The 24,256-nt window shown below is 37.6% G+C and overlaps 1 protein-coding gene across 1 annotated transcript; it reads right to left on the bottom strand.

Moving 5' to 3' along the window:
• Positions 1–195: 195 nt before the first annotated feature.
• Positions 196–22,861, bottom strand: CIP2A (cellular inhibitor of PP2A; the record flags this gene model as incomplete). Its single annotated transcript, XM_010173394.1, is given in 20 exon segments — positions 196–501; positions 1,527–1,666; positions 2,183–2,265; positions 4,152–4,265; positions 5,955–6,151; positions 6,924–7,034; positions 7,118–7,192; positions 9,388–9,580; positions 11,984–12,102; positions 12,980–13,079; positions 13,837–13,978; positions 14,836–14,995; positions 15,464–15,691; positions 16,969–17,044; positions 17,746–17,891; positions 18,049–18,171; positions 19,113–19,209; positions 19,841–19,935; positions 21,242–21,354; positions 22,690–22,861. Coding segments are annotated over 20 exon segments (2,655 nt in total), but the record flags the coding sequence as incomplete, so codon positions are not given.
• Positions 22,862–24,256: the final 1,395 nt, after the last annotated feature.

Here is a 24,256-nt window from a genome sequence, read left to right as displayed (position 1 = left end):
ATGCACACAAAAAACTTGACAGTGACTCCTATTTTGCTTTATGTTTCCCTATATATATTTAAGAAGGTCAGTCACCAGCAAAAGTCGCATCCAGCTCCCGATACAGATGATAATAGTTTTACCAGTATCACCAGAAGATCCATTTGCTATACAGTAGCTCAGTTTTTTCAGGCCAAAGTTTCCACAATCCTAATTTTTCTTCTCAATTGATAGTAAGGCTCCTTTAATTTTACCTTTTTTTCAAGTCAAATAGTATGCTAGAGTCAGGTTTAAAAATCTTTATGCATATTCACACATATGTATAAATACTAAAATCTTCACAACAGAGCCCTATAAACTGAGGTTCACTGATTCTGCACTTAACTTGCCACCACTTAGACTGTGAATCATTGCAATCATATTGGAGTGTTTATTCAGTTCTTCCTTCTGTAGTTTTACAAGGGCTTCTTTTTCTTCCAAGCGTCTTTCCAACTGGGATTTTTGAACTTCCAGAGAAGATGCCTACAGAAACAAACAAAAGTTATAATTTCCTCCACTGTCAACTGAAAAACATACACAAAACAGTGAAAGTTGAGTGACCTAGTGGTGAATTTAAGCAAGTAATTAAAAAACAGTTTTAAAATTACAAGCTTGTTTCATAAATACCTCTCTCAGCTATACATTTGGTGCACATGAATGATTACAGCTACTGCTGTGCTTCAAAATGTTAGATACCATGGGAAAGCAGCAACCCCCATGTTATCATTGTCCTATTTAAGCAGCCAAAGTGTTCGCGGTTCAACCATCCACATTTCATTTCAAGCCCCACACTAGTAAATATTTACTGAGAACAAGGAAAATATTTGCTATCTACTCAATAATATTGCCTGGAGAGATTAGACTTTGCTTCCAGGGAACAGAAACACAGCAAATGCATTTGCCAGACTGCACACTTTGCATTTGCTGATCAGTTTGCACATAAAGTGAATCTCTGTCTTGTGAGTTTACAGGCCTTGCCTACAGGCAAGGATGTACAGGCTGCACTGAAGTTTTGGGGATCCAGTTTTGGTTTTTTAAACATTACCCCGTTAACTTGGTACAGCCAAACTAGTCTGTTCTAACAAGGACGCTATTTTTCTTAGAGATAAAAATAGATACTCCATTAGAATTTCAAAGATTAAAAAGATGCATTTTGGTGTGTATATATGCAGTGTATGCACCTTATGTGCTACATTCTCTTACTTAATACTGTGCCACATGTTTGTGGGGTTTTTTTTTTCCTTCCAAATATTGTGTACTCACACACTGTGCCTCACATAACCTCATTAGAACCTGACCTTGATTTCTTTTCTCTTAAATTCAAGCTCAGCTACTCAAAACTCAGAAGGCATACAACTAAAGCTGAGAGAATTTGTTTTTGTCCACTACATAGACTGCTCTAGTTTCTTTAGCTGCTTTACCACTGAAATATTGATTTACCAACTCTATCAGTTAAATAAATATCCAAAATTTTGGTCTCTAGAATGCAGGTGCAAATAATTCCTTACCTTGATACTCAGTTCTTTCCTTGCTTGTTCTGTTTTACTTAATTCCTTTCTAAGAGTGTCTATAGCTTGTACCATATCTGTTTTTTCTTTCTGCTGAGCTTTCAGTTTTTCTTCCAGAGCTTTTATTGTCTGTTGCAAGGCTTAAGAAAATGAACACATTAAAAGATGAGTTGCCAAACTTAGCAAACTGATACTGCATTGCCTGGGAAACAAGTTGGTTTTAGGGTTTTTGGGTTTTCTTTAGACTCAATACAGCTGCTAAAAATTGAATTACTGAGTAGTGCCACCTACTGCTAAGTTTTAGTGGTTGCTTCCGCCCATTTGCGGAGGAGTTAAATTAAGCTCCTGTAATTTACAGCTCCTACAAAGAAATAGTTCTAATGGACATGCTGTAAAAAGATCCTGAAGGGACATACAATGCTGTGCAGAGATTCACTGAAGTCCATACAGTCTGGGAAATCAAGTTTATGTCTACTTTCTAAAAAATAAAAATCTATATTTGTTTAATTGAGCTGTTAAGTTACGTATCCCTGGCTAACTTTAAGATTTACAAGTTATTTAGTGAGATACAGCTGCTTATCTAGAGCCTGTAATAACAACATCTAGTTAATTTAGTTAGTCCTCTAGGTTCAGTGACCTTTAGGTAATTGACTTACTTCCTATTTTGCCATCTCTCTCCTGTAGCTGTTGCTGTAATTCTTTTCTGTGATCTTCAGTTTCTACCAACTGTGCAGCAGTCCTAAAATTGCAGAGAAATAAATTTTAATTATCAGAGTGGGATGTGCCACCATTTCTCTGTCCTAAGAAGCTAGAATGATTTTTCTATCATTTCCAATTGCTGTCAGGAGCTTCAAATCATCAAACCTATGAATTTGCAGGGTATGAGCATAGATTTTATTTCTTCCCCCCCTCCCATGAAACAGTCATTTCCCTACTCTGATCACAGAAACACAGTAGAAACTATTAAAATGGTTCATATCTGGAGCTTAAACATCAGCAATTTTTGCTTTTGATTACAGCCACAAAGCATTCGGAATACCATGACAGAACTGAAATTGTCCTTCGACTTGAGTCAAAATTCACTGCTGTTAGTGATTAAGGATGCTGGGGCTTTAACTTTTAGTATGCTCCTGAATCAACAATACCATTAATAAAACCCGTTTTGGTTATTATCCATGCAAGCACATCTACACATAAAGATTGTCCAATACCATTCTGAACATCTCCCAGATTGTCACACACCACTCAGCAAAAACAACCATTTCATAAGATATTGTCATAGCCCATATATAAGCCTGCTGCAGTCTTCACTAATTAGGATAATGTTTAGTTTCCACAACCATTTAGTATATAGGTCTTGTCATCTACCAGCATTATAACTGTAACCTGAGCACTTTATACTGTGTGAAACTAATCTACTTTTTCCATTACTAGCTAGTCTAATTTCTAAGGCATATTCTATCTGTCTCTTGCTTTGCCTAGATGGCATCTGCTGTCACTCTTGTTTACTTATTTATCTGCTTCCTATCTACCAGTTTCTAAACTGCAGCCTCTAGCAAGAAAGGGAGGGAAGTGTATTTCCATGGTCTCCATTTTATTCGTGGCAGTTCAAGAATATCTATATAATAACTGCTCCCCCAACCTACCTTTAAAAAGGGGCAGCTTTCATCAGAGTTATCTCCCAGATGATGCTGAGCTGCAGATTGCACCAGTGAAAGTAAGAGTCCAAATTTATTCATTAGTATCCTAATGTATCAGTATGATTTTTTTTCCATTTGAATCAGAACTCAAGGCAGTGATTTGGACTGCTCTGATTCCTGACAAGGCAACAGCCTGGAAGGATGAAGTGAACTTTGCAAGTAAAACCAAGAATAGTGTTTTATTTCTGAACTGAATACAAGGCCTCCCTATGAGCACATTTTAAAGATATTTTCTGCAAAATTAAGTATTAAATACAATTTATCAAATGGGAACCCTATTCCCTTAAGTTACATTGGTGAAAGGTACATCAGACCTATTTTAAATGATTAAAAAGCAAAAAAATACAATTAGTCTTCAAGAACACATAAGTAATGCTAGTTTTATGGTTGAGGAATGATTGTTTATACCACAGACAGAATACCAGCCATCACTATTTCTAACATAAATTTTAAATGTATTTGTTTAGTAGGGTTGGGTTTGCTTTTGTTTTGGTTTTGGTTTTTTCCTGATTTGATAACATTACAGAGAAACCTTGCAGGCTAAAAGGGAATACATGAAAATTTTTGGGTGACAGTAGCATTTAAGAATTCAACAACAACCAAAAATCAGGTCCCCAATTCCCCCAAATGCACCCAAGAATTGGGTTGCCTTCACTGCTCTTTTTAACTCCTGCTGTTGCTGAAGCCTCTGGGCATTCCTTCCTGCCCCCAACCAATCCAGAAGCAAATAAAATAAACCACTCAAGTCATTACTACAGATTTTCATCTAACATACATGTATAAAGCAACCTTGAAGCATCTCTTACTTCCTCTAACTCTACTTTTAAGATGTTACTTCTAGAACAATTGAAAAATTGAGAGTAAAGTGCTATTTTGTTTTACTGTTTATCTTTAATTTGCTTTAAAAAGACTGAATTGAACTTACCTGTCATACTGCTGCTTGAGTGATTCATTCAGTTTCTTCATTGCTTCAATTTGTTTATTTAGTGAACTGCATGTAATCTGTAGATCTTTGTATTGTCTTTCAGTTGTTTCATACCTACAAATGAATTAGGGGGTTATGGTTGAAGAGTACAAGTGCTTTTGAAGAGCTTTTACTTTACTAGTTTGTCATACAAAAATCATTCCACTCACGCTAAAAGCAAGGTGTCTGGGGGGGGTGTCGGTGGCTGAAGATTTTTTGGTGGTAGTTTGCTGTTTGTTTGAGTGTGGGGTTTTTTTGGTTTTGTTTTTTTAAATGAACATACTTGGAGGAAATTAAAAAAAACCCAAACAAACAACAAAAAACAAACAGAAAACCAAGCCAAGCTTCAGTGGATCCCTTACATATCCTTATTTCTAAACAATCTGGAAGTAACCTTCCTCCAGTAGGAAACTTCAGAACTGACAAAACATACAGATGCCTTTAGAAATTTGACATACACAAACTGTTACAAATTAGATATTTGGAGTCATCTTTTAAGGGACCCCGAAGGGATCAATCTATGATCTTCAGTTGTCTTGTGATACTAAAAACTGAACATACTGAAGACAATGCAACGTGTATTTAATACAAGTTTATGAGGCAGATCTCATGCTCTAAGCAAATGTTTTCCTACTTTCCTACCAAAAGGAAAATTCTCTCCCCTGATGTCAGTTATCTGATTATTTTTAAGGAACTGTATATTTAAATTGTGCAGATTGCTTAGAAAGCAAGTTTTTGCTTTATAAATATGTTGTAAGCATTAGAAAACTATTTTATTTCTACTTTGGTTAGATACTAGACTGAGGCTGTTCTATTTCACATAAGTTAGTCAAATACATGTTCACAGGGTGTATGGCTGCACACAATTCAAGCAAAAAGGAGGCACTTCCACAGTGACCATACCAGATACTTATTAAAGATAAAGATAACCCACAATGGACAAAAAATTTATACATTTTTCCTCTCCCTCAATGACTCCCTTATTGGCAGCAACAGGCTTTCATCAAAAGTGTCCAATATAATGCCTGCTCCCATTATTAAGCAAGAAACTTACTCAGTTTTATCAGCTTCTTTGCCTTGCTGACACCTAGTGACAAGATCAGCTCATGAGGGTTGAAAAGCCAATGCTCTTCAAAGCCTTTATTCTTCCAAAGCATATTCTATTTTCATAAATAGTTTCTATCTTTGTGTACTTTTTGTGTCTCACATGTCATTTTTTAGCTTCTAAAGGTCCTAAATAAATAATGCTTATAAATAATTCGGGACACACAAGCTGCCTCCTTCCTCCCTGCCTCACTTTTACCCAATTTCAGTCAAATTTGCTACAGAAGTGATCAAACATGCAAGCTCCTACCTTATGCAGACTTACTGGCTGCTTCTCCAGACTATTTATAGCATGTCATCAAGATAGCACATAAGATCAAAGAAAAAAGCCAAGAGTATGGTATAATACTATTAGCAACTAAGCATTCTTAATTTTGTTTCAGAAAACAATGCTCCCTTTTATACAAAGTTCACGTTATTTCCTGAACTGAACCTTCAACATCCACAACTTTAGTTCTCATTCCACTTAACATATTAACTTCTTGAATTACTTAAGTTAACGTCATTAATAAGCATAGAGAAGGAAGAAAAAAGAATGAATTTTTCACTTAAAAACATGAAGTAACATGTAATGTTGCCCTTTTAGTGTGCTTAGCCCAGTAAAGGGCTTCATCACTCTTCGAATATGAAGTATTTGCTTAGAGATCTTAGGTGCCTTACCTCTGAAGAAGATCAACAGAGGATTTTTTCAGTATTTCATGTTCTTCAGCAACTGTTTGCAATTTCCTGTTGTGCTGAAAGAGCTGTTCAATATCAGTCTGTGCTCTTTCAGATTCTATCTTCTGAGCTTTCAGCAAATCATTAAGTTCTTCATTTTTTCGTTCTGAATCTTTAAACATCGCAGCAAGAGTTCTTGCCTTTGAGTGGAAAGACATCCCCCACCAAAAAAAACCCCACAGTTACAAGGAATTCTGTTTCAAAAGTCTTTAGTTTTGTAAAAGGTATATTTGAGGTCACAGTTCTAACACTAAAATGCCATCAGCTACATTAAGAAAATGGTTTCTCTCACCTAACATTAACTACAAATTAATTTGCTCACTAAATTCCTTTAGCACCCTTTGTATACAGTGTGAGGGGAGAGGGAAAAAGAAAGTAAGAGATGATACATTTTAACTATGGATTTAGTAATCTACAGCTCAATCTATATTATAACCTTTAAAGAATAGAAATTGTTCTGAGTTTTCAATGCACACCTCCAATACATACCTGAGAGAAGCAAGCTTTATTTGAAAGTTTATCTTTGACAAGTGATTAGAAGGCACAAACAGGGAACAGTTCTTTATATACCAGCAAATTCTATATAGAATTCTAGGAAGCAGCTTTATTAATTTTCAAAACTGCAACCATTAAATTAACACCAATGGTTAACAAACAATAATCAGTACAGTAGGTTAGTTTTGTTGACTTCCTATAAGGGAAAGGACATTAAAGAAAACTGTTCCAAAGAACAATCCCGAAGAAAATAGGATGTTTATGATGAAAATTAAGACTGCCCTAACTTGCAAGCATAGCTTACAGCTATGCAGTATAGAGATGCCATACATGCCATCACAGTTAAAGCTGCCCAGACAATTATTACTCAGCCCCTACCTCCTGTCAGAGTCCCAGAAGGAATCTCCTGCTACTTACCTCAGACTCGGCCTGAGCTCTCTGACATCGGTACTGAGCCATCAACCTATCAGCCTGAGCCAAAGCTAGCGCCTTTGCTTCCAAAAGGTCTTGCAACCTCGTTTCTTTCGACTGTACAGAGGAACAACATTTTTCATGAACATTTTCTGAATGTACAGACAGCAATGTACCCACACACATTGGGTTGTACTCACTGCTAATGCTGACAGCTTCTGCTCATAGACATCCATTATGTCAGATATCCTCGTATCAGCGAACGATTCCTTCATCTGTGGAAATGTTTTACAATTACTACTACTGAAAATTTGTATTTTCTTAGATACATAATTTGTGCTTAAAAAGCGCAGTAGTTTTGTGAACTCCAGCTGTCCACTAGCTTTCTGAGTTCTTAATTTTTATATCTGAGACAGTGTGCTCAAACTTACCCACCTGACTCTCGCAGAAAGTGTGTGAATAACTGAACTATTTAGGCTGAATAGGATTCATCTGCAGAAGACTATCAGTCCAGCACTATGAAAAGGTAACACCACCACTCTGAAATGGTTCCCCTTGGTCTAATCTCTGCTGGAGAATTAGAACTCCTCTCATAGGACAGCTGAAGTAACTTGTCCTAATATTAACAGCACAAAATGCACATGACTTGTTCATACTCCATGGCCTTCTCAACACACAGATTATCAGAAAAGGCCCAGGAAAGTTGTTCTAAACAGACACCATCCAGAATAGAACTTACTGTGTTAACCCTTTGTCTTACTGGAGGAAATTCACCATATACAGCACAAGTCTTAAGTGTCTATTGAAATATACGCTCTAGTCAAGGGAAAATGCTACTTGGTGGATATTTTTTCTTGGGCAGTGCTACTGTAACACCACTTTTGAGTAGCTGTTCGTATATGCTGATACATGACCAAGTGCAAGCTACTCCAGCTGTTCATACAATGAACACCTACTGAAAAGCTACCACTTCTGCACCATTTTGAACAATTACCTAAGAATTTTTTTTGCATATTAACAGTAGCCCCTGCATAGATCCAGTTCTCAGCTCATTTTTGTGTCTCTAAAGTAGGAAACAAGTAGCTTATTTTCCTGCTTGCAAACTTGTCATCTCTAGGTCCTTTTAGACATTACTACTATAAGAAAAGCTTCTGTTAAGTTCCCTTCACTCTATCTGTACAGTAATACTATTAAAAGGGGTTTCTCAATTATGGTTTTACACACATCTGAGCTTCACACAACATACAGAACGCACAAAGAGATGAATTATTGGATATTTTAAGTGAACACGTATATGGATTTTTAAAGGAAAGTTCTACTAATTAGAAAGTCTAAGAAAAAATACAATTTATCAACAACTTTCTCACCTCAAAAATCGAAGCAGCTTTTACAATCTATCATATTACTGAAAGCTGCTGCACTTGTGCTGTTAGGCACCTGTGGCTGCTTTGACTTACATCAATATACACAGCAATGCACCTACAGACTGCCACGTGCAGTCCTGAAAAGGATGATCAATGGGAGCATCCAGTGGCAGAGCACTAAGTAAGCCAATGAAGACTCACTTCACCTCTTTCACTACTATTCTAGCAGCTGACTGGAACTGGGAGCTTGCTGAGTTTCATTCTTATCAGTTACAACACACAGAGAAGGGTTGCAAAGCTCAGGCTGGAGGCAGTGCCACTAATACAGATATCAAGCTGTTATCAGGCACTTTCTGTTCATTTTCCAAATTTGCATAGTGTTCTTTTAAGCCAAAAGAAAATAGAAGCAACAATCCATCACTCAGTCTAAAGCAGCTGTGAGGCAACTAACTTGCTTTGAACAGAAAAGAGAAAGAGGAAATATATTCAGTATCTGACAGCATGGCCCGCAAAGAAGCGCATTGTATGGAGTGCCTGTTTGAGTGTCTCATTCACAATGCACATTGCTGCAGAGGGAAGCAAAAATCTTCTTCTGAAGTAATCACAGGGCCTTTTCAAGAAGGCCACAAAAACTGAAATGAAATGCTAAACAGTCAGCTACAGGCAAGAAAAGGAAAGTGTTCATATGCATGTTCAGGCATATGAGAGATGCACCATGCTCTTCTAAAGCAGCACACCATCTCTATTTTGTCACAGGCTATTTCTTAGGAAGCAGAGGAGGTGGCTCCTTGTATGTGTCCCAGCATGTCTAGGCAGTTGCAACTATACCTGACACCTGCCTCCACACCTGCCAGCTAGAAGAGTGTGGGCAATCCCACTGGAGAGAGAGATCTCAATAAGGAGCCCAGCTTCTGATGTAGCACAAAGAACTATCATTGTATTCTGCTCAGGAGCTCAGTAAAAAGAGTACAATCTAAATAGGTAGGACTCTAAACTGAACTCAAGTGATACATGCACTATAGCCTGACACTGGGATTTTAAATTCCACACCCCCCCAAAGAAAAAAGGTGTCAAATATTTAACAAGGGTATATAAATTCTACCAACCTCTAGTCCAGAATGAAGTTTTTGTATTAATTCCTGAATAGTTGAAGTTGTGGATTCATCACTTGAAGGACAGGATGAAGGACACCTCACTGAAGTAACGTTGGTCATGGGTGACTGCTTTGGGATTCTCTTTGATGGGTGCTCCGTTTCTTGTTGTCTGTAAGCATTACTTGCTGCAATGCTCTCACCCAGCCTGTGTAACCATAAAGCCTATTAATGAAACAACCTGCTACAAATATCATTGCAAAGACTGACCATCTAACCTTTAGAAACAAATGCAGTATCCTGCCAGAAATGGTATGGTGTTCTGGTGTTCAGCTCTTCTTGAGCAGAACAGATCGTCTGTCTCTTACTGGCCTGAGAAACAGGTTATTTCACATGCAATTATTCAACTTAACTAGGTTGCTGTTTGTAAGAAGGAAGACTGAGAAGGTATTTAGTCAAGATTTTCAATAGGCATAAAAATAAGAAGATTGAATCATGAAAAGGCAGAGTGCTACCAACACACCTTCAGTTTTCCTTTTCTGTGATGCTATTTTACAATACTACATTGAATACAGCACATTTGATTTTGTTAAGTTTTAACCAAAATTTAAGGATGCAGATAAAAGTGCAATCAGTTAAAATTTGTACAGGGAAGAGAACACAAGAGCTTAGACAGAAGTAACTACAGTACCTATATTCCAGTGCCTGTTTGTAACTTGTGGTTGGTATATGCAAGGCAGCTGCTAATGACTTATTCCAAATTAAAGAGAATACGTCCAAAGAGTTGATTTTTGAGGCACCAGTCAAAAATCTTTTTCTCTCCATAAATTCCTTAATTACTAAGTCATCCCAACCACTTCACTGAAGCGCCATCTCAATTGCTTCCTAAGTGAACAAAGCCTATTTTTAACTTCCATTTACAGAGATGTTATTTGGCTATTCCACTGCACAACTCCAGGCACGTTGGATTGTCCAGATCCTTCATTCTTCCAGCCAGACTATTTGTTACTGGCTATTGTAAAAATGTTTCCTATATCCAGAAAAATCACATGATCGTAGAATAGTTGAGGTTGAAAAGGATCTCTACATATATTATCTAGTTAACTCTCCACTCTAAGCAGGTCACCCAGGACTATGTCCAGTAGTTTTGACCATCTCAAAGGATGAAGACTCCAAAACTTCCCTGGGCAACCTTTTCAGTGTTTGGCTTTCCTTACAGTAAAAGGCTTTTTTCTTATATTTAAAGAAATCTAAAAGGTTTTTTTTCTTTTATTTCAATTTGTGCCTACCTCTTGTCCTGTCTGAGAAGACTCTGGCTCCATCTTCTTTGCTCCTTTCCATCAGATACATTGATAAGATCCTCCCCAAGTCTTCTCAAAACTAAACAGTCCCATCTCCCTCAGTCTCACCTTGTATGACACATGCTCACCCCTCAAATATCTTAATGGCTTTTCATTAGACTCACTATTATGTTTGTACCGCTCTTGTACTCGGGAGCCCAGACCTGGACATGTCACCAGATGTGATCGCATCAGGGCTGAGCAGAGGGGAATGATCACCTCCTTTGACCTGCCAGCAATGCCCTTCCTAATGCAGTCCAGGGTGCTATTGATAATCTTTGCCATTCTTGAAGACAGAAGTTACACTTCTTTTCTTCTAGTCCTCAGCAACCTCTCCCAATCACCATGACTTTCCAAAGATAATCTGAGGTGGCCTTGCAATGACATTAGCCAACTCCCTAAGCACTCATGGGTGCATCCTGTCAGGTCTCATGGACTTCTGTATGTCCAGTTTGTTTAAATGCTCCATAACCTGATCCTCCACCACTCAGGATAAGTCTTCCTTCCTCTAGTCTTCCCATTACTCTCAGGGACCTAGGAATTTACCCCCCCAGTAATAATTCAGTCACTGTTCCAAGCTAAGCTAGTTATGTCACAAATCTTTCACTCAAGAAAAGCAGCTCAAATGTCAAAAAGGCATCTCACCTGGAAGTCCTTCCAAACAATTCCCATTTTTGTTGTTAAAAAGATGTGCTAACAAAAAGGGAAGAAGTTTCAGATTGGCCTTCTAGAGTGCAAAGATTGTGATACAAATTAAGACCAGTTTTTCTTATTTTATTACATCTACAGAAATAAGGACTTCATCAAAACTTCTCAATATTTTTCCCCCTATTTAGACCACCTTAAATACTACCTGAACTGCCATCTGCCTGTGTCTTATCCTATTCTGTTCTTTCTTGGAAGTTACTGCAAAAGGGTAAGCAAAACTTTAGGAAATTAAGAGGCACATATCTGAAAATTCAGTAGAGAGAGAAATCTGACAAGTCAGAATTTTAGATGCCCTCCAGGTAGAAAGTTGTAAGCCCAAAATTCAGACAAATGAACCCTGAGGGACAGAAATCAGTCACTACTATGCTCTCTAGAGCGCTTGAACTACTGACTCTGGCCTCCAATATCACTATTGTGTCTTAACTGCAGATAAAGAAGAAACAAGACAATTTTTCTAAAGTTTCTGTCCCTGGTGAACTGAAAGTAGTGAGCCAAGAAACATGAATATCACCAAGCCCATAAAAATGTCAAATCCTACCAGACTATCATAAAAATAAACTTACACTATGGCAGGAAAATCTGGTAAGGGTGCAGCCTCAAATAGTATTCTAAGTCCCACTTGGACTTGCTCTCTATGATCTGATGTTAAAGCAACCGTCAAAGGAGTAATCAGGCGTTGATCCTAAAAAAAGAAACTACTTTGGTCAAAACAAGATATAACAGTCAACAATAACAACAAAAACCCCCAAACCAGCCAGATATCACAATATCAAGGCCCATGAGCACAGAAATGTTTTATTCAAAATGTAATAAAGTTTGCCCATCTAAATTTCTGAGCCTGAAGTCAATGGGAGAGAAGTTATTTTAAAAATACTTTACACTTCAGAGTACTTAGAAACATGTTTTCCCATTAAAGGCAATGCAACAGGTAAAGAGACTAATTCCTTACAGCAGTCAAGTGCTTCATTTCAATCATAAGAGATCACAAGCTTAAGTTTTATAAGGATTTCCTGAGGACTGAGAAACTCTCATTGCTACCCATTAAATTACACAATTCCCGTCCTTGAAAGAAAACCTTCCAAAACAGCACAAAGTGTTTGACTGCCTGGATTACTTTTCCATCTACAAAGTAAATTTTTGGGGTACCATCTGATCAATATAGTCACCTGTTTTGACTATACAAAGTGACAAATTAGATGTATTTATTTAATAGTAACCAACCCCACAAATAATTATATGGTTGTGATAAACTTTTTCTAGTTTGTTACCTTTAAATGCAATCCTAATGCAGTCTTAAAAGGATAATTCTTACCAGGCAGCTGAAGTATGATTTCACATGCATTACTGAAATGAATGATTGGAGTAAAAGCAAACTGCTCTTATTTTATAAGAGTATTAACAATGAAACAAGCTTTAAGAATTGTGCTCAGAGGACAATATTTTCCTGGAAGTTTTACCAGTTCAGGGATAAGCATGTAAAATATTCAGAACTGAAAATATTGTGGTGTAATGACACTTTCCTTCACAGATACATTTCATAAGACATTTTAAAATCATACCTGTAAGATTTTGTAGAAGCTGACCTCCATACCAGGTACATCCTGTTTCAGTCTGCTCATAAGATCAAGCATTCTCAAAATAATATCAGCAGCAAGTTTGCTTTTAAACATATAAATAGAAAAGCAAAGTGGGTGAAAAAAAACACAAAAAGGGAATAAATAAATTGGGTCAATTTAAAAAATAAACACATATCTTCACAAAGAAATTAAATATGTCTAGCAGGGCAACAATGCCAACACCAAGAGAGATCATCAAGTTCCTTGGACATGCTGCTGAGCTTCTCCAGCATGCCAAGAATGGCAACAGTGAAGACCAAAAAAACCCCACTTTCAAGTTGAAAGCCAGGAGGGTTTAATTGTAGGTCCAATTATATTTCACTGGTTTTTGGCCATATAACTCTTAGTTATATTGACATTCAGGTTAATGACATTGATCTGAAGGAATATATATTCCATTTTAAGTGCAATAATTCCCTCCCATACTGATGTGTTATATTTTTGAACTCTGGTCACATAAAATCAAAATTTAAAATTAGGTGCCATGAGCAGTTCTGGTAAGCTTCAACTTGAATGAGCTTGAACTACTGCATGAGGGTTAACGTCATTGTTCCACATAAGTGGATCTCCAGCTAATGCCAAAACCAATATCTGAATGTTTAATCTAGGTTTTACTTACTGACCTGACCAGCAGTGTTACTTTCTATTGCCACAAAAATACTAAGTTTGGTTTAAAACCAGTATTGATTTACATGCATTTAAATGGTACTTTCAACTATAATACACTTCCTAATGGAACAATATCACAACTCTCATACAAGTCTTGTTAAATTAGATTTTAGATAAATCTGCGTGCTCACCACATTTTAGAGTCCACTACTTTCATCCCAAAACGAGTATCAATTCCACTATAGGCAAACTGGTGCGCTATTAGAGACATGCACTGGCTGGCAGTCAGTACCGTCGAGGTACGCGTTTTCAGTGCGTCATCTCTACAGAGCAGTAGGCTGAGTTAAGAATAAAGTTAACATACCCAGGCTTAGGTACTGGCACAAAAAGGCAACATCTTCTAATAATGAAGGACACAAAAGTTAATGTATTAAAGCACAATGGCCTCCAAAAATGCTTTTAGAACCCAACTACACAAAGCACTTAAGTCACGCTTAACTCGCAAGCCAAGTGAGCTTCACTTCTCAATCGAAACACACGCTTACTTGGAAACAGACAGCTAAGGGAAACCACAATAAAATGAGTGGCCTAAAGAAAGGTGATGAACAAAATGCAATGAACAATCAGCCCCTAATACAAGAACTAGTTCTCTAGGAGTGAATTAGCAAAGAGACTTCTTCACAGAATTCAGCTGAGATGCAGGACTACATCCTGCAGTCATGTCCTCCTTACTACAAGATGCTGTGGACACTAAGGACTCCATGAGGCGTGTAAAACTATCATTCCATGCTCTTTTTTCCTCATTTCACTGATCTAAACTTGTACTTGGTTGGGAGCTGCATTTGACTTAGCCAGGTGAAAATACTACACTGATCAAGAAGACAGCCACCCAAAACCCCTTTGCAATTTCAACAGAAAACACTCGTCTTCATTTTTGATCTGCCAAGTGCTTCTATGCTGTTGAATATAGAACACATTTTATCCTGCACCGCTGTGTTACACAATACTTCCACAGCAATAAGAAAGCTACTTGAGGTCTTTCAAGATGACAGTCCTAAGTACAATTAGGGCAGTTATTGTCATTAAAAGCTATTAAAGTGACCCAAGACGGACATTTCTTCTAACATCTTCGAGCAGATCATGGTGGAGGAATAATAAATTAACTGCCAACAGACACGTAAAAAGGATATTTGTCAGGACATTAATAGCCTCGACCATTGTTTCACATTTTTTCTTCACTAATTGCACATCCACAATCTGTTCTGGCATCTGAAGATGATGAAGAAGAACAGGCAGCAAAAGATCCACAAAGGGTTCAGCTGAGGTGCTGTTCCCAGTATTAATAACATCCTGTAATAAACACATTTTATTTTATGTCAGTATTTAAAACTACAGAACAAGGAAGCCAAGTCTACTCTACTCCCTCCTCCACCAGCCTGTCTTCTAGCTTTCCCAGCCTCTTGCTAGTTCAGGGTTAGGACTGCTGATTAGTATCACACTGGAGGAGGTAACAAAGAGCACAGAAACCCCTTCTACAAGTCCTAGAAAGCAATTATTTGATAGCTTTGTATCTACCTCATGACTTCATAAACTGCTCTATCTTCCACTTAACTTTCAATGCAAACATATTTCTAAAACACAACATGCCTTTAAAAGAAAAGTTGGTTTACAAAGCATGGAACTCTAGAACAGGAAGAATTTTATTTCAGGTATATTTTTACAAGCTATTTTTCAAGGACAAGGCTAATAGTTGTTTAAAAATCAACTGAAAATATAGCTGCTGGGAAGCTCTTTAAACTCCATTTTCAGCCTTGGTACCTCAAAAATCTCTTTGAATAGTTGCAACGCTAGAACCGAACAGTTTTCAGAGCCTTCCAATGGCTGGTTTGACAAGTGCACCAATGCAACAGACGGTTCAAAAGTCTTAGAGCGAGTCACACATCTGGTATTTCCAGAGACTGGCAAGCCAGATGGTTCCAGTATTGCCCGCCGCAGGGTGTGACGCAGTTCTGTCACAGAACAGAAGGCAAGCAGCAGTTCTAAGATCTGTGAGAAGTGAATGAGAGTTCAAAAGCTTTTAAATCAAGTACTTACACAGAAATCGCAACTTCCATAGCACAAGTCTAAAAAGATATGCAAGTTCTATGCAACTCCTTTTAGTGCTTTAAACTTTCCTGAAGAACAGGTTTTTTTCCCTTAAAGCTGCCAGCAGAAGAAATATAGACTGGTAAAGATTTGTGACAGTATTCAGTGTATTGTTTTCCCTTCTTTTTTTTTTTTCATAGAATCATAGAATGGTTTGGATTGGAAGGGACCTTAAAGACCATCCAGTTCCAACCCCCCTGCCATCAGCAGGGACACCTTCCACTAGCCCAGGTTGCTCAAAGCCTCATCCAGCCTGGCCTTGCACACTTCCAGGGAGGGGGCATCTACAACTTCCTTGGGCAAAGTTGGACAACTTCCTTTTTTAAAAGCATGTCTGCTAGCTAGTGATCTAATAAGCAGCAGGAAGGTATATATGCTCAGAATGAAGAAAGCTATGGGAAGGAAAATATTCAGAGACACAAATAGATGCGCATGTGCATACTCAGAACAAAGAGGAAAGCACCTTGGAAAGCTCCTTGTCAATATGTCTTTCTAAATAAAACCAATAAACAGCTACAAAAAAACCCCAACACATAAACAGTAACATTAGCATTTATCATTTACTATGATGTGAAACGCTCATAAAAAAAGCTTAAGATTTGTTTCACAGATGTATTTAGCTCAAATATTTTCACAACATTTCATGTTTTAGCCTTTAGCATCAGATAGTCAATGTTTCATTCATGTAAGGTGGCAGCGAGACACAGCTGAATGCAGCAATTAACTGTTTAACCAAATGTGACATCAATTTGTTCAACTAATATGAAAGAAATTACTCCTAAGTCTTTGAAATTAACATCATCAGATTCCTTAATCATCAGTTCAAAGTCTGAGTAGCATTAATTCAAGTTTTAGTCAATGAAGTGGGGTACACACTGCATTTCTGGTAGATCCCAAACACAAAAAATGTTTATGTTGGCTTTTTGTTTTTGTATCTGTTGCCTGAAAGCAGACTCACATAATCTGGCAAAAAACCCCAACCATTACAAATTCAACCTGATAGCCTTTTGGGCAACTAGAAAACATAAACTTGATGAAAACCATAGGTCACTTAAGAGTCCTGAAGTCAACGTATTTCATTATCAACCCTTGTACGCAAGGAACCTACTTATGACTACAGAAGTGGAACTAGATTAGGAGTTGTACCCTCTTAGGCTTAAACTGAAAAGTATAAATACCTTAGACGATGAATGAGGATCCTTTCCATGAAGGAGATCTAATACTTGACCAAGGCATGAAGTAAAGTGCTCATATCTACAGCACACATAGAGGAGAAAAAAAAACAACTTAAAAAGACATTTATACTGAGTGATGAATGCAAGTGCCCTATTCTCCTCCTTAGCTCCAAACACTTCAGGAACAGTGATAGCTCTGATAATGTAATTTCTATTTAACATAGACTAAGCTTTAAAAATGGTCTGAGAATGAAAGCGAATTCCTTAAAATAAGCCAAGATATTCCATCTCTTTTTACTATTAGATTTAGATTCAAACTCTGCAACTAAATTCATCTAGCTGCATCTGCAGAACAACTAGTCCAACCCTCCACAGAACTACTCTGTAATGCTCTCTAGTAAAATTATTACAACTTCAACCATACTTCAAGATAATATAAGGCCTGTAAATAGGTTTATAAATAAATTATAAATAATAAAAGGCCTGCAAAAGGCAAGACAGCCATTCATCAAGTTGTCTGACCACCGATACTGTCCAGACAAAGAATTACTGAACACACATATTCCTTAAGTGACAATGAAAAAACAGGTTTTGATTCACACTTCTGTGTGAAACTAGCAACATAAGAACCCTTTAGTTTCAGGTACAGCAGTTATAATCAACTAGTAACATTCCAAAGGCATCTAGGGAATTTTTTCCAATGTTTGGTTCGAATACAAATAGCATACAGCAAGGGAACTGAACCAGTACATCCTGTACTTTGAGGAAGTGAAGCCATACCTGGTAAGAAAATCTGCAACTTTGGGGTTCTTCAGAAGATCCACGAGTAGATCAACAGAGTATTTTCTTGTTAGAGTACCATCTCCATTTACAACAATATTGAATATTAGCTGAAATGTCTGATGGATATTTCGAGCATGAAAGAGCTGAAAGGAAGAAGAAAGTTATGTATAGGCAAGCACGCTTACTTTGCTGGGTCTCTGGCTTATTAAAACTAGTTGGCAATAGAATTTCATTTTCCCAGTGTGATAATTACTTTTATCTACAACTTCAGAATAGAAGAAACTTCAAAGCATCACTTACTTTTTCTCCTACTTCTTCATTTAAAGTAAGGCTTGACAATACTGAAAGTGCAAACACAACCATAGTCAAACTACTATGGGCCAGGAAGCTTATTAAGGTACGATAAAAACTCTTCACACTATTCTAAAGCAAAAAGGAGAAACATAGACATTATCAATTTGATTCTGTTCTATAAAAACACCAAACTTACAGATTGTACATATTTATAAATGTCATACAAATCATGAATACTACTACAAAAAATAATTAGCACGATAGCTGTTCTCTAGCAAATCTATTTTAGTGTTCTATTGCATAATACTGGTGTTGAGGTGTTGATGTTGTCTGACTAAATTCTCTGTTGAACTTGCATAAGGAAAAAAAGAATTTAAAAAGGAAGAATTTGCATCATTATTTAAAAAAAAAAAAAAAAGATGAGAAAGTAATTTTGCTAAAGTCTGTAACAGAAAACCTCTGAAAAATGACCCCCATCCCTTCTCTGCTCAGTGATCAGATCTGACTATAGTTCCTCCTTTTTTCCTCTCCCAGCCTTTATTCCAAGGTAAAGAGTACAACACTCACTCTCATGTAGATGAATTTGTATTTCTGAATTGAAAAATAAGTTATGTTTGCACTACTTTATGAAAAGACAGGAAATGAGCAGCTCAGATACAGATGTCTATTTGAGGATTCAAGAACCCTGACCTGACATCAACATTAGTGGTATTTTATCAATTTATCTTTAAAAGGCAGAGCTCTTTCCAACTACAGTCTTCATGTTAACAGCATTTAGTTTTTCTAAGGAAGAATGGTCAAATTTTAAATTCATCTTCCATTTGCAAAGAATGCTTGCAGAAAATTAATGTATAGCACAAGCTAGTGCAACAACACAGAAATGTGGAGAAGGAAAGAGAATACTCATCGTCCTGTTCTACTAGTTATTGTCTTCGATACGGGAGAAACAACCACCAACTCTGGAGAACAAACAATAAAGTGCATAAGAAATACTAAGGTGATTCCCCACAGTCAAGTAACTCTCTTGTGCCCTCAAGCAGAGAATCATGCCACAAAAACAAAACTCTTACCAAAGATTTTATCTGAGTTTGAATAGACAAGTTGTGACGACAGAGGTTTGCCAGGAGTCCTAAACACGGTATTGTTAACTCATCTTCAGTGGATTGACTTAAAAGAAAAGTTCAGAAATTTAAACAAAGATTATTTTTATTACAGCATCCAGAATTTAGTTACAAGAATTTGTGGGTTGGGGGCAGGGTGGTTGAGGGACTTTTTATTTTGTTTTGAGCTTTGTTTTGTTTTAATTAGACACCATTCCACCAAACCAAGATTGTAATCCCCATAGTGTGGGCAGTTTTTAACTGAGCACATCTGTAAAAAAAAAAACAGTATCAGAGATCAGTACTATCAAAGGTCCTTGATTGTAGGTGCTTTTAGTAGTCATTAGATCTCTTACAAGGACACTTTCACAAAATCCATATTAATCTAACATAAATCCGTTCCTAATGAACAATCATGAATTTTCTCCTGGTTTTTCCTCTTTGTTAGCTCCCTGCTCCCAGGGGTGTGGGGGTGGGCTAAGAGGCCAATTAATATTCAGTCCCCCCAAGTCCCACAACCACTGCACTTGACAATCTTTAACAACATGGTTTTCAAAGAAAAATCTGTTTGCTTCAGAGCAAAAACGCCACAGCTCACTCTGGAGACCAGGTTAGTGCAATATGGTGATAGTCTTCAGAAAGTTTAGAAACTTTGCTAGATATTTCCCATGAGAAAAGACAAGTGAGTACACACTTACACATGATGCACTAGAAATGAAATTAATTCATCGATGTTGGCACCAGCACAGAAGACAGGAATATTGTAGGTCAGCCTCTGCAGCAACTGAATACTCTGAGGAAATAAAAAGCTATTCACATATGTCATTCCTGTAGCATCCTACTGAAGAATGTTACAGGTTACAAAAGCTGCAACTGAAAGGATAAATAACAAGACACCCCAACTGAATTAATTTTCAGACTCTGTAATGTTAATGTAACAATTCCATGAGCTGCTGCAAGCACATTGAGTAATGCCCTACTACAGTGATGTACTTACTGAAAGCCCAAACAGACAAATAAGGTTTTATTTTGACAGAGGAGTTACCTTTTAACCCATCCAATTCCCCCCTTTGCCTCATCAGCAAGTTCCCCATTCTGCCAGTGAGAAAGGGGCTTTGTCCTATTGAAAGATCTAGAAGTTTCAGCAAAATCCCAAAAACCACTTTGCAACTTCTTGCAGAAAATATGTTTATAGAAAATAGGTTTGCTGTAAAGATTGCCAACAGATCTAATGGTAGTAAAGTCCTTCATACAGTATTCTCACAGAATATAACATAACTGAGGTAGTATGAAGTTAATACACTCAAACATGGCAAAATTCACAACACAGGATAGCAGCTGAAACCAAACCTCGCCATATAAATACCTGATATAAGAACTTAAAGGTCTTATAATTGGATCTACTTGGCGACTACAAAATCTCTCCCCCAGAAAGGACAGGTTAAAATTAGTGAAGTCAGATGGTGAGATATTATGTGTTCACAAAAAAAAAAAACACCACAAAAAAACCCCAACCCACAAAACCAACAAACCAATAGTGTCTGCACCTGGCTCCTAAAAGTAAGGGCCCACTAGCACAGCCTCCTCACATTCACTGGCAGATAGCACTGACCAGAGGGAAGGAGGGCTACATACCCTGCAAACCTGCCATGAGAACTGGCAGACACAGTTTTCCTTTCACTCCTTCACATTTACCTTTCAAAGTATTGATTAAACAAGACAATCTCCAGGCTTTTATTATAAACATTAGGAGAAATAACTGAATACCTCAACTGGTAAATAACCTTCTAAGCTCTCAAGCAGTGATTTATTGAAATAACTTCAAAAACAGGTCTTTTTTGGTGGGTTGGGTTTTGTTTTCTTTTTTAAATTAGAGTAGGTGAGAAGCGCAAGCAAAATTAAAGAGAATACAAAGAACTCTATGCAGTGTTAAAATCCTCTCATACTAACCTCATACAGCAAATAAAATGCACAGCTAAGATCAACTTTCCCTCAACACATTTTTTCAGATGGAGTTTTTAAAGAGTTATTATATGCACACAGTAAAATGTATACTATGTAAGAGTAGCTAAAGATTATTAATTATTAGTTTCCATTACCTGTAATAGGACTGGGTCACTACGATTAGTAGAACTTCGATGAACCACTCCTGCCAGCACACTGGTCAGATTGTAGGTGTCCTGAAGAGCTTCTCTAGTTTCATTGTCTAAAGCTAGAATTTGAGAGTTATTAACAAAAAACCTTATCTAAAAGAAAAAGCAACTCTTGTATTAGCTATCAATCTCAGCAGAACCCAAAATCTCTGACCAGTTTTTCATGTATATTTCACAAATAACTACAAATAAATCATAGCTCCTATGCACTTGTATCTCTACCTTACTTCTGAGCTTACAGTTAACTGAAACACTCATACTCTTCCTTGAGATGCCTGGACACTGAAGAAATGTCCTACCTCCTACCTACAAAGTTTTAGTTCTGTTTGAGATCTTGAAACCTGCACTTAAAAGGCTTTAAAGCTTCAAATCAATGATCTGTTTCTTGCTTCACACTATGGTGGGCTAGTAGATTAAAACTGATACCTTGATAGGGTTATCTAGCAACAGTTAAATAAAAAAGCCAGTTCCACTTAGGTGGAAGGATCCACTTAGGCAAACGAGGATGACAGGTAAAGCAACAGATCAGTTGGAGGAGGACTAATTCTTAAAATTTTTCAGATCCAACAGCTTGGAAAAGATAATTAAGAACCCCAGCAACAAATACAGTCTTACACTAACTGTTTCAAAAACCTAAAAGGAAGCTCAAAGAGACTAAAAACTCCAAGAATTAGAGAAGATAGACAAGGGGCCACCACAAAGGATTCCAATCTTGAATAACTACTCACATATAATGAGAAACTAAGAAACGAAGGGATAATTTTCCCCTGTGTATGTAACCTACATGTGTAGGTTAAGGTGAGCACAGAGCTCCCTAAACAATGAAGTCTCACTTCTGTGAAATGGAAAAAAAAACAAACCTTTTTTTAAAAAAAAAGCATCTCAAGAAATTGGGAAACAAGTAAAAGGCGGTAGAATCTATTTAGTAATTGGGAAGCTTGGTGCACACAGGCCCAGGCAATTGGAGAGCCCAAACTGGTGCCCAGCAAACATTCCAATGGGGGAAGCAAACTGAGGTGATGATAGTTGATGTAGCATGGCTTCTCCTTATCTTTGCACACCCTAAGCAGATTCTTCATTTAAAAAGGTCCAAAAATCAAGGACAAGAGAATAATTCCTCACTCTACTCAGTGAGGAAATTAATTCTGACAAGTGTGACCACTGTCATTTCGCAGTGATGTCTTCCAATCTGCTACTCATGGTGATTTAACATCTTATCTGGCCTTGTACACAGTCAGGTGGCCCAGCCAAGCACTCTGCTACAAGGAAAAACACTCCACCTTTCACACCTTATGTTTTTTTCCAAGAACTTCATCACCCATGACACAGAATCAGCACCTGTCTTGTCTCCCCTTTCCCAGATCAAGGATAAAAAGTTCAGATGCAAACCTTACCGAGCTGTGACAACAAAATAACCACAGACAAGGTTAGAGATGGGTTTATATTAGTGTCCTCAAGGAGTTCTACTAGGCAACTGAGACATTCACTTGGCAGAACCTGGTTGGAAGCAAAAAATCTTGTAAGCTTCAGTCCAGAGATAACCTAGAGGTGAAGGGAGAAAAACAACTTTAATTACTCAACCACAACAAAGTATTTAACACAGAAATAAAAGTAGACAGTTGTATTAAACAGATTTTGTCTTATTTGATAAAGCAAGAAAGTGCATGCCACATTTCTATTCACATGTGCTGGGTGGGAGTTTTGAAAAAAATCTGGTTTTCATTCCAGTGGATGTGTTCCCTTTATTCTTGGAAAGTACTAAGTTTACATTGTGATCATTTACAACATAATCTTTTGTTTGCTCGCTGATAGCACTCATAGCAACAGCATTCTTTTTAAACTCATAGCTGTAGCAGAGCAATACTTTGTATTTCTTCACACATTGAACAGAATTAATACCAGGTCACTCTTCCCACATATGTTTTGGCATACATACAAAAGAGAGGGTTTATTTCTTTTGGAAAGAACAACCAAACATTGCTCAACACAAACATTTAGTAATCAGCCTGCAGCTCAGACCAACAGCCTGCTTTCTGAAGACGTGGACAGGAGGCTGGAAGTGCCACTCTGCAGGAAGGATGAACAGTAACAGTGAGTGCTGCTTTGGGAGCGCTCTGTGCAAAAGTAATTGAACCAGAGTTCAGGGAAGTCTAGATAAGGAGATGCTCTAGATAAGGAGATGCTGAAAATGATGCATCTGCACATCAATACAGGTAGACACAAGTTATATTTGCATATACAGAGCAACATAATGTTTTTGCATATCCAGATGCTCTAGATAAGGAGATGCTGAAAATGACGCATCTGCACATCAATACAGGTAGACACACAAGTTATATTTGCATAACAGAGCAACATAATGTTTTTGCATATCTCTATATATTTAGAACATATATAGAAAAGAAAGAGAAGTTGCACACTAAGTCTTATCTTAATGCTTTAGCAAATAAAAAAAAAAAAACAACAAAAAACCCTGTATTTGAATAAGGTACCCTGCAGATTAAGCAATTCAATGTGTCAATCTCTCACCATACCAAGCCTGCCCGCTGCAAGGGCTGTACAAAAGGCTCTTTTGGGAGGTCAGGGAAATAAACACAGCAGCAAACACCTCTGATGATGTGTTGCACGGAACAGGCAAACTCCAGGTACAAGACCAGTTCATCATTCAAACTGTTTAATTGTGAAAATAAATTATGCCTGTGGATCAGAATTTCGGGGATATGGGGGGGGGAAAAAAACCCCAAACCAACCAAAACCAAGTCCCTCGCCAAGCACGTTCCAGGCTCAGTGTGAAAATACCGTCAACACGCACAAACACCACAAAGCACCAGAACAAAGGACTCAGCAAGAGTCCGGGAATATGGCTAAAGTCGGAAAGTTTTCCTCTCTCGGCCACCAGCTCACCCGGCAACCGGGCACCGGGCGAGCTCCCCCGGGGCAGAGCGCGGGCCCGGCCCGGAC

This window comes from Antrostomus carolinensis, unplaced genomic scaffold, assembly GCF_000700745.2.
Source record: "Antrostomus carolinensis isolate BGI_N321 unplaced genomic scaffold, ASM70074v2 scaffold1318, whole genome shotgun sequence".
In the NCBI taxonomy this organism is placed as follows: Eukaryota; Metazoa; Chordata; class Aves; order Caprimulgiformes; family Caprimulgidae; genus Antrostomus; species Antrostomus carolinensis.
Note: the sequence above shows the minus strand (reverse complement) of the source record. Positions and strands in the feature narration are given on the sequence as shown.